The sequence below is a fragment of the Catharus ustulatus genome, chromosome 1, assembly GCF_009819885.2.
Source record: "Catharus ustulatus isolate bCatUst1 chromosome 1, bCatUst1.pri.v2, whole genome shotgun sequence".
In the NCBI taxonomy this organism is placed as follows: Eukaryota; Metazoa; Chordata; class Aves; order Passeriformes; family Turdidae; genus Catharus; species Catharus ustulatus.
In genome coordinates, this window is record NC_046221.1 from 49,451,020 (window position 1) to 49,467,033 (window position 16,014).

The following is a 16,014-nucleotide window of genomic DNA, read 5'->3' on the forward strand; positions in this document are numbered from 1 at the left end:
CCAAGGCGGCGAAAGCGGCCCCGCCCTCCCAGGGCGCCTCCGGGTCCTCCGTTCCCTGGGGCAGGCGGCGGGCGCGCGCGAGGCTTCCTGCTGTCGGGTTGGGCGGTGCCCATGTCAATCAGAGCCCGCTTGCGGGCACCGCCCCCCTTCCCGTCGTGCCTGCGCGCGGCGGGCGCTGACATTCAAATCCCAGCAACCGTTGGGGTGGAAGTTTGGTCGTTTGCGGGCGACTTTGGCGAGCGGATACCAGTGGCACCGGCACAGCGATGGACCCGTTCACCGAGGTGAGGGCACAGCCTGGCCCGTCTCGTTTCCACCGGGCTGTCAGCTGGGGAGGGAGCGCCAGGAGGCATAGAGTTGTCATTGTTGGGGACCGCGAGGACCCAGGGCAGGGAAGGTTGGGGTCCGAAGGGAAGGGAGCTGCTCCTTGCGCCGCGCTCTCGGGGCGGGATAGTTGCTCCTGGCTGAGTCCTGTCAGCCACCCTCGTCCCTGCTCGCGGGAGGATTTGCGGGCTTGCAGTGTCCCTCTTTCTCTGTAGAGGGGGGACCCTCACAGCCGCGCCCCACCTTGCTCCTGCCGGTGCCTCCGCTCCTGGAGCCGCCCGGGTTGTGTCCTGTCCTGCCGGGAGAGGACAGAGCACGGGTGATTGGCGTAAGGGTTTGTGTAGGAGAGGCCCTTTTTCAAACCGGCCGTTTGCCTTTCATGCGCGTCTGGCAGATAAGATGTCCAGCGGGGGCGGAAGGGGTCCCTGGAGCGCCGTTGACACTCTGTACCTGACATATCTAAAGGTCGCATCATAAGTCTGTCCAAAGTGGAGACCAACTGATAAAAGAACCGTCCTATTTGGCACTATTGCCGCCTGCGATTGGTCACTTTCTTTGGCAGGCACAGTTCCTCTTTTATTATAATAATAATAATAATTATAAACCTGTTGTGTGAATTGGCTGTGTGTGTGCTTAAGTTCTACAGAGGCAAAATTATAGTAAAATGAGGAATTCAATCTGCAGCCTGTGTAAATAAAACCTGACCTACTAGAGAAAAAGAAAAAAACCTCAAATCAGAGACACTGATGAAATACTCTCTCCTCCTCTTGTAAACAATGTGTTTATCAAACTGACATTCTTTAGCTAATTTGAGTGCCTGTAAAAGGTGACTGCACAGATCTGATTTTTAAAAAATGAACATAATGTGTTGATCTGAACAGATTTACTAAGTATGTTATGCCAAGGCAGTTCTACCCTACCCGCATGTGAAGTCTTGCTAAGTGTAAATATCTAAAACCTCCTTCCTTAATTGGTAGTGAGTGACATGATCCAGCTCATCTTAGATAAACTTCAACTACTGAATCAAGTTTGAAATTGTTTTGCATGCTGGGAGATACTCCAACACGTACACGCCCTTCTTACACATAGCTGACTTTGAAATTCTTTGAAAATGACCAACTGTGAGGCCACTCCCCAGAGTAAGCTTCATTCAAGTGTTAGCCAGTATTGCAGAGTGCATAAAAAGTCACCTTATCAAGAGTATTTCTGGTGTGGAGGGCATTCTACTGTTGTGTAAAGTTCTGACCAGTATTAGTGTCCTAGTATTGAAGTTTAGTAACTTCCCAAAGTTCTGTGAAAAGAAAGTATTTTGCCACTTATTTTTAAGTATTTATGTTCTGTGGTTTATGTTACTATTTTTCTTCTTTTAATATAACCTTCCTTTAGTTTAACTGTTTTCAAATAACCTTTTCTACGCATTACCTTACTCTGTTACTTGCAGGGACCTGGTGAGGCACTGTAAGTGTTGATTATGTAAATGTAATAATTCAAGCCTCAATTGGACGAGGCATCAGTGTCTGCTGATCACTTTGCAGTAGCAAATTTTGTCTGTGTCTCAATGAATTTAAGCTCAAATAAATCTAAGAGTCAGTGGAATGCTTTCAAATCAGTTCTGAAATAATGTTTCTTTTGGTTAATCTTGCAAAAAAAATCTGATAACCTGAATCTCAACCATGTTATTAATACAGATCATGCTGTGGATATGGTACAGTGGGTACTTTCTCAGGATTGCAATGAACATACTGCTTGTGACTCTCCGTTCGTAGCTGATTTTGTAACTCAACTTTCTTGCACAACAGGGTTTATGTTAGAGGATGTTAGAAATTGTCTAGATTATTTTGTACTTTGAAGTAGTTTTTACCATTCATAGAGGCAAGGATGGTTTCTTAGCATGGAGGATGAGCTAAGAGAAATAAGCGATGCAGTCTGGGGAAACTTTGCAAATGACAGGTTTGAAGTTGACTGTTCCTTTATTTGCTCCCTTTATTCTGGAAGTAAAGCAGGGTAGTTAGAACAAGTTCTTGTAATCTTATATGGGCCTAGGTATCCTCTCTAATATGTGCTTTAAAACATACTTTGGAAAAACTGAAGTTACCCATTAACATTTAAAGTGGGAAGGTTTTTTTCTGATTTTTAGAAAGGTCTTTTTGTAGCACAGTAATCCTCTGATTTTGACTTTGACTTCATAGTCCTCAGATTCCTCAATGTAATAAAATAGGTAATGGTATCAGGCATTGTGTGATTCTTGGGCTGTTCTGTGCAGGGTCAAGAGTTGGACTTCTTGTGGGTTCCTTCCAGCTCAGTCTGTTCTAGGATTTTAGATTTCTATGATACTCTTTTTCATCAGAACAGTTGGAGAATGCACTTGTAGAAGATAGTCTGTTGATGAACTTGGAAAGTAAGCCTCAAGTTGTGGAATGTGGCTTACTCATCGTGTGTAACAGCACCATTGGAAAAATGGCAGTTGAATGGAAAATTTGAGATGCAAGAAGCCAATAGGAGCTGGAGCTGAGCAACAGAGGTGTGCCTTCTTGGGAAGTGACATCTCGTATGTAACAACTGAAACTCTATTTTACTCAACTAACAAAATAGAAAGGAATGTACCTCTATTTGAATGGAACTGTAGGAATACTGTTGTGAGACATATTCAACTTCTTGCAAGAAGAGCAGTTAATTTAAATTGCCTGTAGGATTTTTTTAATGTGGGTATTACATGCACTTTGTAGCTCTGCATTTTGGAAATGAGGAAAGTTGACTTGTGGACACAACTAGCACGGAACCTACAATGAAGGCATTAATGGCATTTCATGCATTTTGTTTTGGGGATTTTTTTTCCAAATTCCTTCTCTTTTGTGGAAGTTAGCAAAGCTGAGATTTGCTTTCACAAAAAAACTGTTGAGATTGACGTTCTTTGTCCTGTGTTGCCCTACAATGGAACATTGTTTAAGACTTCAGCCGTAGAGTTAAAAATGTGAAATGTGTATTTAATTGCTGTGCAACAGGACAGATAATGGTTGGCACAGTTCTCACAATAATTTATGTGCAACCAAACACGTGCAGTTTATATGCTTACCTTTAAAGGCCATTTAGTTCAATTGCACAATTTCTTGTCTCAACCTTAAAACCTAGATCAATAGAGTCATTAAATAGCCTTTAGATGTGATCAAACTGAGTGATAATGACTTGCAAATGCTATATTTAAAACAAACAAACCACAACGTATTTTAAACTTGAGTTTAAGTAAGGAATCACTTTGTACTAGTGTGGAACATTTGCTAAAACAGCTATTTATATGGAACATAATCAGGGTATTGAAAATTCAATGAGTAGGGAATGAAAAAGAATGTTATGTAGCATAATTAGTGTTTCTATATAGATATATCTTAATAAACAGGCTGTTTACCATAGTACAACTAGGTATAATACCAGTCTATTCTGAAAATTTAAGTTTGAGGCAGAGAAATTCACCTTTTGATTTAGAAGGTATAATAACAATTTTTTTAGTACTGATAACCACGCTTTTATTTGTTGAACTGTTTTACAACCTCTTGACAATTGCTTCAATGTTGTTTGTTTTGTTAGAGTATTAGTTCCAGTCAGGTGACTTGACCAGATGCTGTAGCAATGTGTCAGAAAACCCTACTAGCAAGACTTGACAGATCAAGACTGTCATGTGGTGATTCAGGATAAAAAAAAAATTACTTTCAAATGTTTCTGATGACGTTGGAGTCTACAGAAACCCCTCTTCTTTAATTTTGCCATTACTTGTGTCTCTTTAGTTTGATTTTCTTTGAGAGCCAGACTAGTTGGAGACAATAGTTGATTTAATGACTGAAATTTGGAGCCTATCTATGCTAAACAGAACTCCAACATCTACTTAGAGATGTTACCAGTTAACACACTGCAATGTCTGGTAACATGTGACTTATTGACCATTCAGAAACTCCTCGAAAGAACCCGTGCCAGGCGAGAGAACCTGCAGAGAAAAATGGCAGAGCGGACCAAGATTGAGGCAAGACCCACAATGCAGACCAAGAGGGCCAGAGAGCCTTTGGCAGAAACTGGTAACCAGGCATCTCTTCCAGGTGATGAAGGTATTTGCGGCTTGTTTACTAGTGATTGTGTTGATACCAGTCCCATCTCTTTTCCAAAGGGAAAGTGAAAACACTGAGCATTTATCTTAACTGCATTGACCACTGTTTAGTTTCTCTGGCCACTAGGACTAGCTCCTATTTAGCTAGACCTAAAAGCAGATGTTCCAAGTTATTAGTAAGCTATTAAGAAATAATTACATAATGCCAAAGAGGATGCCTTGTACTTGGTAGATTTGGGAAGGGCTTTTTTTTGGGAAGCATATCAGGGTATTAATAAATCATAACTTTATTTGCACTATAATTTTGTGTTGTCAAAAAATATTTTAGATTGTTTGAATACTAATTTAGTTGAATACTCTGACCTGTCCAGTAAAACCAGATACAAAGCCATCACCATCAAAAAGGCTCTGCTCTAATGATATAGAGACTCAAACTTCTAGTTCAGAGAACGTACTGCCAGTTCCTTCAAGTTCCACAAGCCATGATTCTCCTCAGATGACTTCAGAATCGCATAAAACTGCTTCTAACAGAGCTTCATTGGTTCAGCCTCTTGAGAGAGTAAAACCAAACACCAAGTCAGAAATTCCTGCAGTCCTTTCAATCAAAACACGTATGCAGAAGTTGGCAGAACAGCGGCGCTGCTGGGAGAGTGAGGGTATGTTTCTCTTGCTAAGCACCATTGATGTCTCTCAGTTTTTGCATTGATGATTACTCTGGCTAGAAGAAGACAATTTTGTGTGGGAAGGTTAATGTTTTCTTAAAGAATTCTAAGACAGTAGCAGGCCTAAAATATTGAAACTTGTCAACAGCTTAATTTTAAAGCTTTTCTCTACTGCTCTGATGCCTTGCTCCTCAGAACACTGACATAAAATCAGTAAACTTGATTAAAAATGTTTAATTTTCTTAGTCTCAGTGTCTCCAGGGCTGGTAGTTTGATTTTGTTGGTGGCAGGAACATCTGATTTTTGATAAAAACAGTATATATAGTATAATGCAAAAGATGCAACTGTATCTCAATGTATTTTATTAGCAAAATAAAAGTGTTTTCTTTTTTTCCAGATCACTCTGAATGTGTTCCTCTCTCTCCTCTCCAATCAAAAGATCTGTCTGTTTCTCCTCCTAAGCAGACATCCAATGCCCTGGCAAGTGAAACCCCTATTGGGAGGAGAGGCTATTTAGCTAACCTTGCTGCTACAATTGGTTCCTGGGAAGATGACCTAAGTCATCCATCTGCAAAGCAAAACAATGCACAAGAACAGCCTGGCACTACTTGTTTATCCAAATTGTCCACTACAAGTGGAGCATCTGCTAGAATCAATAGTAGCAGTGTAAAGCAGGAAGCTGCATCCTGTTCTCAAAGGCTTGTTGAGGCTTCTATTAATAAACCAGCAAACTCAAAGAGAGCGGTGAGTGTCTGATTTAGTTGCTGATTAAAAATTGATTTGAGTATTGTATTGGGCAGACAAATGTTAGCACATAACTGTTTAATCCGAATTTAAAGATTTGGTGTGAGCAGTCTTAGTCTATTTACAACTTCTGCTTTACTGCAATCCCACATACCCTCTTTTAAATAACAAGTTTGAAACAACTTAGAATTCCTTTTGTAGAGACTTAAAGATGAGAGTACTTATCTGTTTAGTTGATATCAATGTGCTTGATAGCTGCTCTTAATCATCAGAAGGGGGACTTGTTACAGAGATCCTGGGTTTCACTCTGTAACTTCATGTAGTTGATTGACTGAAACTGCAAGTGTTATTGCTGTAGAAAGACTCAATCAGAATGATGAAATAAGTAGTACCAGACACTTACTATTCAATTTATGCAGTTTCTGCAATGATATTTGCTATGTACGTTCTTGTTTAGGGAAATGTGGGATAATACCTGAAATAGCTGGCAAGAGCACCTGGAATCAAATCCTGAAACAATTTGAAATACTGGATTAAAAAAAAAAAGTCTATTTAAAGCTTAACACTTGTTCCTGGCTTTTTCTTTTGTTGAAGGAGTAGGTGTATTAGGTGATAGTATGCTGTGCAGTGCAGAGTGCTTTCATTCTTTCCTCTTGAGAGAATCTTTTTTTCTTTTTCCCTTGTTAAGGATCCAAACAGTTTTTTAATACAGTCTTCAAGAGTTACTGATCCCTGTTCTAAAGAATCTGAAGTACAACAGCCAAAAGAGAATCACTGCAGTCCTCAGAAGACTGAAGAGCATACACAAACAGCGAAGTCAGCTTTGCCTCAACCACTTCAGTCCAAAGCAGAGCCAGTCAAAGGAACACATGTGCAACTTGAACCTAAGGGTAAACCCACAACACCAGGTAGTCTGTCTTCAGCTTCAATAAATATTAAATTAGGCCTATGTGTGCTGTGTTAAAACTGCCTATTAGTTAAGGTACCCTACCAGGTAATACCTGTTTTCAGCTGTAACTTGAGTAAAATGCTGATGGGTTCTGTGATAATTATTGTAAGTTGTACAGGGTCTGTATTTTGCAGAGAGTGTTTTCTTGGACATGGTTTTAGAACTCTTAAGAACAAAAGCAGCCTAACATTAAGATTACTCAAAGTTTGTTTCAGATTGCTGGATACTATATATATTCATTTGATATAATGTTAAGAGCATGCATATTTAGAGGAAACTAAAACTTGCCACATAGATGCTCTAACTTTGCAATGTCTTTATTTTCAGTGATGGCATTGATGTCGAAACAAGTGAAGATACTCAGTTTTAAATTCAACTGCTTATTATGTCAGAAACCTGGACTAATAGCTTGAACTCTTAAAAATGATGGCCAGAAAAGCAAGTTTGATATGCTGGCAGTAAAAGATAAACTCAGTCAAGCAGAGTGGATGCCAAACAACCTATCCTCTTCACATACTCGAATGCTTATTTCTGTTAAAGATATAAGTGAAGCTGGTTTTAGAGGAAACTTGGAGAAGGCAAACCAGTTTAAATAACTGGTGTTTTACATATGGACTGTAGTAATAGCGAGACATCTTCTTGCTTTGATTTACTATTTTATTAACATTACTGTTATGATTTATGTTTTAGGTTCAGTTTGTATAGAGTATAATGGAGTGAGAGCTGTAAAGGAGAGAACTTATTTGCTTCACTGGGATCCTTCATCAGGATAGAAAATTGCAGTGATTTTTTTAATTTTGAGAGTTTTCTTCAAGGCAAAATTGTTCTTCTAGGGGGATCAGGAATTAAGCCCTTCCTGGAACGCTTTGGGGAGCGCAGTCAAGAGCATAGCATACGCAGCCCTACTACAAATACTCCAAGGTGCAGAACACCCATTGTTACCCCAAATACAAGGACAATCCAGGAGAGGCTTCTCAAACAAAATGAAAATTCCTCTACTGCCAATTTAGCACTTCAGCTTAAACAGGTATGACTTGTTATATTCATCACTAGCTTGTAAGCCTGAGGAAGCCTGATCTGCAGCTACCTGAGGAATCTGAAATGTTGTGACATCTTATAACTGTCAGCTTTTCTCCCATTTCCCTTCATTTGTTTAGGAACGTGAACGAGAACTTGCATGCTTTCGTGGCCGATTTGATAGGGGTAATCTCTGGAGTGTGGAGAAAAGTGACAGTTCAAAGAAGCTTCCAGAAGCTAAAATGGTAATGTGTTACCTGATCAATCAAAATATACTTTAAATTGTTTTAACATATTCTGAATACAGAGTTAGGTGTGGAATGTATAAAAGGGATAAACCTGTGCTTTGGGAGAGCATGGGCTGCACAAGACCACTTGTTGAATTATTTGTATGATTATTAGCAAAGTATTACTTTTTTTTATGTCTTGTAGAATCAACTAAGACAAGGGATAGTGTTTTGACCCAATTGATTTATTTACTTTTTGATAAGTGTGGGGAGTTTTATGTTCTCTAACTGCAAAAGAGCTAACGCAAACATTTAATATTTACTGGTCAGCTACAGTAATTTCACGAATACAAGCCGCAGCAAGAAGACTAAAATTTTGGTGGAAACTCGGAAATGCGGCCAATATTCCGGTGCGGCTAATCTATGGACAAAAATGTGATATCTGCCCTTACCTAGTATCATGCTGGTCCAGTCCCGAGCCAAAACAGTCTGAAATCCATGGTTTCCCGTTGTTCCGACGATGAACCAATCAGAGAACAGCTTATTGCCCGCCTGTGGATGGCGGCGTTACTGAGGGGCGGGGGTTGTTATCGGGGTGAGTTACCTCGGCAGTTCGATAAAAGTGTGTGATATTTCTCTGTACTTTTTAAAGTGTTTTCAGTCTTGTGCGGCTACGGGGCTGGCTGGGCTCGCAGGGAGAGGGCTGGGGGAGCCACTCAGCCCGCAGGGAGAGGGGTAGAACGGCCACTTGGCTCGCAGGGAGAGGGCTACAACGGCCGCTCGCCCCGCGGGGCCGCGAGGGCTACAACGGCTGCTCGCCCCGCGGGGCCGCGAGGGCTACAGTGGCCGCTCGGCCGCGGGGCTGCGAGGGCTACAACGGCCGCTCGCCCCGTGGGACTGCGAGGGCTACAACGGCCGCTCGCCCCGCGGGGCCGCGAGGGCTACAACGGCCGCTCGCCCCGCGGGGCCGCGAGGGCTACAACGGCCGCTCGCCCGCGGGGCCGCGAGGGCTACAACGGCCGCTCGCCCCGCGGGGCCGCGAGGGCTACAACGGCCGCTCGCCCCGCGGGGCCGCGAGGGCTACAACGGCCGCTCCTGTGCCAGCACGGAGATGTGGCTCCGCTCGGAGCTCAGCTGCCTGCCCGCGCGGCTGAGCGGCTGTTTAAAGGCAACGCGGATCCATTGGGAATGCTCGCAAAATGACCACACTATTGTTCCTGTCTTTTTCGGCTTGTAAATAAAGGGTGTGTCTTTTTTCACTTGGAAACAATGTTTCCGAGGTCGGCAGTAAGCCAGTAAGCCCCGGCGATCCCGCGATTGTGTTACTAAATGACGATTTTGTGAAAGTTCGCGGCGAACTAAAGTGCGGCTAATATTCCGGGTGCGACTTATCTATTGACAAAGACATCAATGTTGCCACACACCGGATATGCGGCTTATACTCCGTGCGGCTTGTATTCGTGAATTTACTGTAAATACCTTAGATAAATAATTAGCGTACTGGATAGGTAACTTCTTTTTCCTAGCAGATGATAAAATGTGTTTCTTTCTGGTAGTTTTTTTAGTCACTTTGAACATTATCTCCTGAATGCATTCTATTTTTATTCTTACCAGGAAAGCCAATCTCAGGCTAGTCCAAAACATCCTCCTAGTTCAGATGCATCTGCTCTTGAACCATCGGAAGACACATCAGCAGGTGACAAGTCAGCAAAGTCTCCCAGAGTGGAGTCTTCAGGTGAGAACTGGCACAGTTTGCCTGTGACTAGTGCTGGACAGGAGCACTGCACTTGATATTCATGAGCAAAGAAAGAGGCCAGTAACACTGATGTGTGGAACTGGACCTCTCCTTTGGTTACTGATTGTCTTGTCCAAATCTTCTCATGTGATAGTAGCACTCTGCACTCCTATACCACTTGGAAGGTTGGCAAGGCAAGACTGTCTTGTTTTTCAATGAGTATACCTAAGTTTCAAATTTTAATGGAGGATAAGTGCAGGGAAGTGAATTGAGAATTGTCAATTACATATTTAGTCTATCCTGTACCTGAGTATCCAGATCTCCACTAGAATCTAATAGACAGAAACTCTTCCCTTGTCCGTATCCTTTTATGATATTAATTCTTATGGTAGGACACATGAAAAGAATGGTGAGGTGCTCCTGCCATCCTTTCTGGTGCTTACTGAGCAGAAGAATCCTCAGCTCTTTGTGGAAAAAGTGTGAACTTAGTTAACACTCTTGGTAGCCTGCTTACTTGTAAGATCAAATGACCTAGAAAAATTTGGTTTGAGAGCAGTGGTTTCTGGGGATTTTTTTTTGTCTTTTTAAAGTCTTTTCTTTTTGTTCTAAAGTGTCAGCACTTCACTATGGTTTCAGTGTTGTTCTTGTGATGTCAGTTTTCTGATTATAAGACAGAAATCTAGATGTACAGGTTGTTGAGGGTATTCTAATGTTTTTTTCCTGATGTGTGGCTAACTGGGATATTTAATCCTAGTGGTCTTTTTGTTAACAGAACTTCTAAAATTCAATCATTAAAATAAAGGCTAAACATAATACTTCTTTGTTTTTATAGACCCCTTAGATACTTCTAAATGTGAAGAGACTGATAAATCCAGTTTGCTGAAGATTGCTGAGTCAAAGAGTCCTGTAAAGGCAATGTCTGTCTCGAAACTTGAACAACTTGATAAGAAACCAAAAGGTTTGTATTGAGTAGATATATATTAATGATTTAGCTCTCTATGGCCACTTGTTTAGGACAGTGTTAGTATCCTTCAAGTCTGAACAATGAATTCACCATCCTTTTGCTGACCCCCATGTGCTTTGTAATGAAGTTTATATAAAACAAATTAGGAAGCTTCTTTTATCATAGGTAACTCTTCTCTCTTGACATTCAAGTCTTCAAGGAATATTAAAAAGCTGACATTACAAGCTCATTGGGAAAGGACAGAAACAACTGCTCTATTGTTGGACTTGCATTTAAGATGTATTTGAACTAAAAGGTTGAAATTTGTCTAAAATGTGCGTCTTTTCATTCCCTTTCTGCATTGATTATGTAGTATATGTAAAAATAGTATATTAAAATAGTCATGAAAGTGTACTTTTAGGTTCTATATGCCTGACTGTAACAAATGCTTTTTAATCAAGCTTGCTTGTAAAGCAAAATTAGTTTACAGTAATTTCACGAATACAAGCCGCAGCAATCTGACAAAAATTTTGGTGGAAACCCGGAAGTGCGGATAATAGTCGGGGGCGGCTAATATGTGAATAATTTTCTGACATTTACAACCCCAGACGTGCCAGCCAGGGCGCCGAGCCAAGCACCTGCCAGTAAAAGCCGGCATTCCGCGATTGTTACAGTGTTAGTGTGTTGCCCTGGCTCCCTGCAGGCAGCCCGGGGGCGGGGAGAGAGGCGGGAGAGCTCTCTTCTTCCCTCCTCTGCCGCAGCCCAGGGGAGGACGGGGGAGGGGTGCGCCGCCATTGCCGCGGTTCGGGGAGCCGACGGGGGCCCTGCGCCGCCATTGCCGCGGCCGGGGAGGAGGGGGGGGTCCGCGCCGCCATTGCCGCGGTCCGGGGAGCCAACGGGGGCCCTGTGCCACCATTGCCGCGGCCTGGGGAGGACGGGGGCGGGGCGGCGCCATTGCCGCGGCTCCGGGAGCCGATGGGAGCCCCGCGCAGCCATTGCTGGGGTGGGGGGGAAGTGCGCGCCGCCATTGCTGCGGCTCGGGGAACCGACGGGAGCCCCGCGCAGCCATTGCTGTGGCCCGGGGAGGCGGGGGGAAGCGCGCGCCGCCATTGCCGCGTCTCGGGGAGCCAACGGGAACCCCGCGCAGCCATTGCCGCGGCTCGGGAAGGAGGCGCAGTGCTTTGTCCGTGCCCGCCGCCGGCGCCACGAGCGCGGGAAAGCTCCGTCCCTGCCCGCCGCCGCTGCTGTAGGAGCAGGGGAAGCTCCGTCCCTGCCTGCCACCGCGGGGCAGCGCCGACCCGGGGTGACCGAGCCCAGTGGCAGCGGCGGGTGGCCCTGAGCGGCAGCACTGGGCTGGGCCACCTGGCCCCGTCAGCACCCCCTAGCGGGCTGAGCCTGCACAGCCTTAACTCAGCCAGTAAACCCCGCCCTCCCGCGGTTCTGTTACTAATTGCACGTGGGTCCTCGCTGCGAACGACAGAGCGGCTTATATTCGGGTGCGGCTTATTTGTGGATAAAACCGAAATATTTGCCAACACCCAGAGATGTGGCTTATACTCAGTGCGGCTTGTATTTGTGAATTTACTGTACTTCTGTGTTTAATGACAGTCTTGATGCTACTAATGTATTTAAAAATGTCACCCTTCAGGTGAAGTATATGAAGGCAAAATGCATGTGGATAATGAGATGAATAGCTCAAAAGTGATAAATGAGATTTTTGAAATTCTTCAAGAGGATGGCCCAGATATAGAAAAGCTGAAGAAAGAAATTAGCATGAGCCTGGAAGGTGAAAGTGATGAGGATGAGCAGGAAGAGTCACTGAACATTTCATCAATGTCTCTGTTAACCCCTCTAGTGGAATCTGTTATTTCAGAGGTGAGAATTCAGGAGTTTGGGGAAGGGCTTGTTTATCACAGAGATGTCCGACTGGCTTGGGAACCTATGGTATTTTGTAGTATTAGGATATCTGGGTAAATAAAGATGTTAAAAATTATATTTTGCTGATGAAAGCATAATGAGGCAAAGTTATTTTTCTCTAAAATTGTTTAGCAATTGGATGCTCTGCTAAATAAGTGGTCTTCTGCTAAATCAAACCTGTTACTACTAGTACTGAACTTGCAGTGGTATACATACATGCTTTCAGTGAAGTGACTGCTGATGAAAAATCTGAAGAGCAGGAATTATGTAGCCATACTGACTTGGAAACTAAGGTGGCATCTCACTGATAATCTGTTAGTGTCTTTAAATAAATTTGCTGTATGCCCATATTTGTAAAATATATTATTTAACAGTTAAGTGAATTTACTGTTTATATGTAAAACAAAAAGAGAGAAAACAGATTATGTGAACAGATATCTGTAATATGTGTTCTTTTCCTCAGGCCTTTGGTTCTCCTTCTAAGTCAACAGGGGAAGATAGCAGTATCAGTGATGTAAGTGTGAAGTCTGAGAAGTTCCAAAGGACTAGAGTTCCCAGGGCAGAATCTGGAGACAGTATTGGCTCTATATCAGAAGATTGCAACCTTCCTTACAGGTAATAAACACAACTCCCACCCCTGATTCTGTAAGTGTGTAAGTTAAAACACTGGCTTTTTAAACTCTTCTAATGATGTATACTGCTCAAACTCAAAATTAAGCTACAAATTAATCTTTCTTGAGAGATCTCAGCCTGTATTGTAGATTGTAGTCTTTTCTGTTGCTTAAACTTAAAATCAGCTGATGGAATGCTTTCTTTAAAGCCATTTAAGCAAGTTGGAAAACTTCAATATATAATACATATCTGTGTATATATTAAAAAGAGCTTGGCACACCTGTGAAACATTGTGGGGTTTCCTTTAAGTGTCGATGTATACAGATCCCAAAGATTTAAGGAAACTGATTGTTCTTCAATAAAGCAAATAATTGTTTGCAAAGAAGATGTTGCTTCTGAACTGGAAATGAGAAGAAATGGCCCATCTGATCAAGTCAATATCAAAAGAAAATGCAGGTACCTAATATATCTCTTAAAATCCTTTTTCTAATCTACTGTTTCCAAATTTAATTGCCCTTGTGAATGTCCAGGACACTAACATACTGCTTAGAACTGCAATATTAAGGTTGTTTAGCATAGATATCTAATGGTAGGGAATGATGATGCTTAATTTGAACAGCTAATGTTTCTCTTAAAAGGATTAAGATTGATTAAGTCTGGAGAGAACAAGCCATTATTTTGAAAAGGAAATAATTTGCATCTTAGCACTGCCTTTGAATTAGACACAATTTGCAACTACCTACTTTTAGTAGGTAATATTCTGATCTTTACTAGTGCTCTGTTCATCTATATTGCTGGATTTCTCATTAGTGCTGCTTCTGCTGGTGAAGGGAAGACAAGACAGGGTATGGAACATACAATATCGAAGTCTTTCACTCTCCACCATACCTCTGAGATCAAAAAATGTTGTACTGCAATGTTCTTTTGCCAAATTAACGGTAAACTGCAAGGCTTTTGTACTTTGCTCTCTAAAGGATCTGATTTTCTTCTGAAACATTGCCCCCCAAAAAATGATCATCTTGAGACATTTCCTTGTTTGAATGCAACAGTAAATATCTCTCATTGGTAATTATTTTTACTATTGGTTTACTCTAGGAATTGAACAGTGAGATCAACATGCAACAAACAGTGATTTATCAAACCAGTCAAGCTCTGAACTGCTGTTTTGATGAGGAACATGGAAAAGGGTCACAAGAAGAAGCAGAAGCAGAGAGACTTCTTCTCTTTGCAAGTAGGTTTTTATACTCAAGTTAAATTCTTTGTAATGAACATTTTGTGAGGGTTCATAATTTCTTCTCATGTATTGTGTTGCATTGTGGCCCTTTATTAATAGTTCTTCACCTGGAAAAAAACCTAGGATAGTATCTGTTCTGTCTCAGCTCTTTTTATAGGCAAGAGGACATTTTTAGTATCTTTCTTGACCCTTATATTCCTACTACACTGTAAAATGATTAACATTTAAGCTGCATTTTATATATTTATGGCAGAAAAAATTGTTCAATACTTCTTCTGTAGAACTAAAATTAATTTCTTCATGCAGCTGAGAAGAGAACTGCTTTATTGGAAGAATTGAATAAACTGAAGAATGAGGGACCACATAATAAAAGAAATAAAACTGCTTCTACATCCACTGAATTTGTTCCTCCAGGGGATCTGTTTCCATTTCAGAAATGTGTCTACCTCTAAAAGCAGACTTTGTATGTGCTACAGTTCAAAAGCCAGGTAAAACTAGCAAACAAAAGCTTTATTTCTTTTCTCCTCCTTCCTTCCTCATTCTCCCTAAATATATTTGTTTCATTCTTTTTGGGTTTTGTTTTTGTTTTTGTTTTTTTTTGTCCTCTGCATTGATGTTCTCAGAAGTCTGGAGGTAACAAAAGTTTAGCTATTACATTCAGTTCATCTGCTTCCAACTAATCATTTTTCAATTTTTAGTGGAAGCTGATGTGTATTTAAGCTGGCAGACCTAAGAAGTATAAAGAGCTAAGATTATCTTCTGATCTGACTGAAAGTTCTTCCTCTCCTCTTTCACACACTGGTTACTGTAGGTCTGGCCTGAGATGCCCCATGCAGTAAAGCAGTTGCTGTAAATCCTGTGGAGACAATTTTACTGGTAGACACAGCATAAGGAAAATAAAATTGTTTCAAGATTAAGTTTATAAGCAAGTCTCAACTGTAACTAAATGTTTTAAGTAGGGTGAAACAGATGTGCTTAATAGCAATGCAGTACTTGGGGATTTTTTTAGATACTTAATGTTCTCTGGCTAACTGAACCATCTGATGTATACTTGCAGAAGCAGGAAATTACTACTATGTAATAATACTGAGATCTGGAGCAGAGAACATGGTTGCAACTCCATTAGCAAGTACTGCCAATTCTCTGAATGGAGATGCTCTTAGTTTTACTACAATGTTTACTATGTAAGTATAAAGAGACTCTTTATTTTGAACCAATATTAACTCTGATGGTGAAGCATGCATAAAAACATTTAAAGGCTTAGTTATAGGAACATCGTATTCTGCAAAAAAGTATGGAGAGATTTTGTGGTATAGCTATTTCCTCCTTCAAAAAATAGCTGGAAGGCACTTCTCTCTGAAGGGCAGCCTAGACTTACTCAACTATCCATCAGCTATTTTATCTCTTGCATTTTCTATCTTTTGTCCTTTCCTGGAACATCTGCAATGACAGATGGATTACTGTGCCTGAGATGCATTTTTCTCTTTTGCAGAAACTAACATTTTATATAGCTATTTGGTTTTGGTATCTGAAAATATAGTGCTCTTACAACTATAA

General features: G+C 41.6%; 1 protein-coding gene across 1 annotated transcript in view; it reads left to right on the forward strand.

The window, feature by feature from the left end:
* The first annotated feature begins 180 nt into the window (after positions 1 to 180).
* LOC116992851 (anillin-like) overlaps positions 181 to 16,014 on the forward strand; it is a 30,719-nt gene continuing 14,885 nt past the window's right edge. The window contains 17 exon segments of the mRNA XM_033052935.1: positions 181 to 284; positions 4,265 to 4,418; positions 4,789 to 5,073; positions 5,477 to 5,823; positions 6,512 to 6,731; positions 7,606 to 7,799; positions 7,930 to 8,034; positions 9,631 to 9,751; positions 10,584 to 10,709; positions 12,343 to 12,569; positions 13,075 to 13,226; positions 13,533 to 13,679; positions 14,054 to 14,090; positions 14,319 to 14,454; positions 14,764 to 14,865; positions 14,868 to 14,945; positions 15,515 to 15,641. Coding sequence (XP_032908826.1) covers positions 267 to 284; positions 4,265 to 4,418; positions 4,789 to 5,073; positions 5,477 to 5,823; positions 6,512 to 6,731; positions 7,606 to 7,799; positions 7,930 to 8,034; positions 9,631 to 9,751; positions 10,584 to 10,709; positions 12,343 to 12,569; positions 13,075 to 13,226; positions 13,533 to 13,679; positions 14,054 to 14,090; positions 14,319 to 14,454; positions 14,764 to 14,865; positions 14,868 to 14,945; positions 15,515 to 15,641 — 2,576 coding nt within the window. The 5' untranslated portion in view covers positions 181 to 266.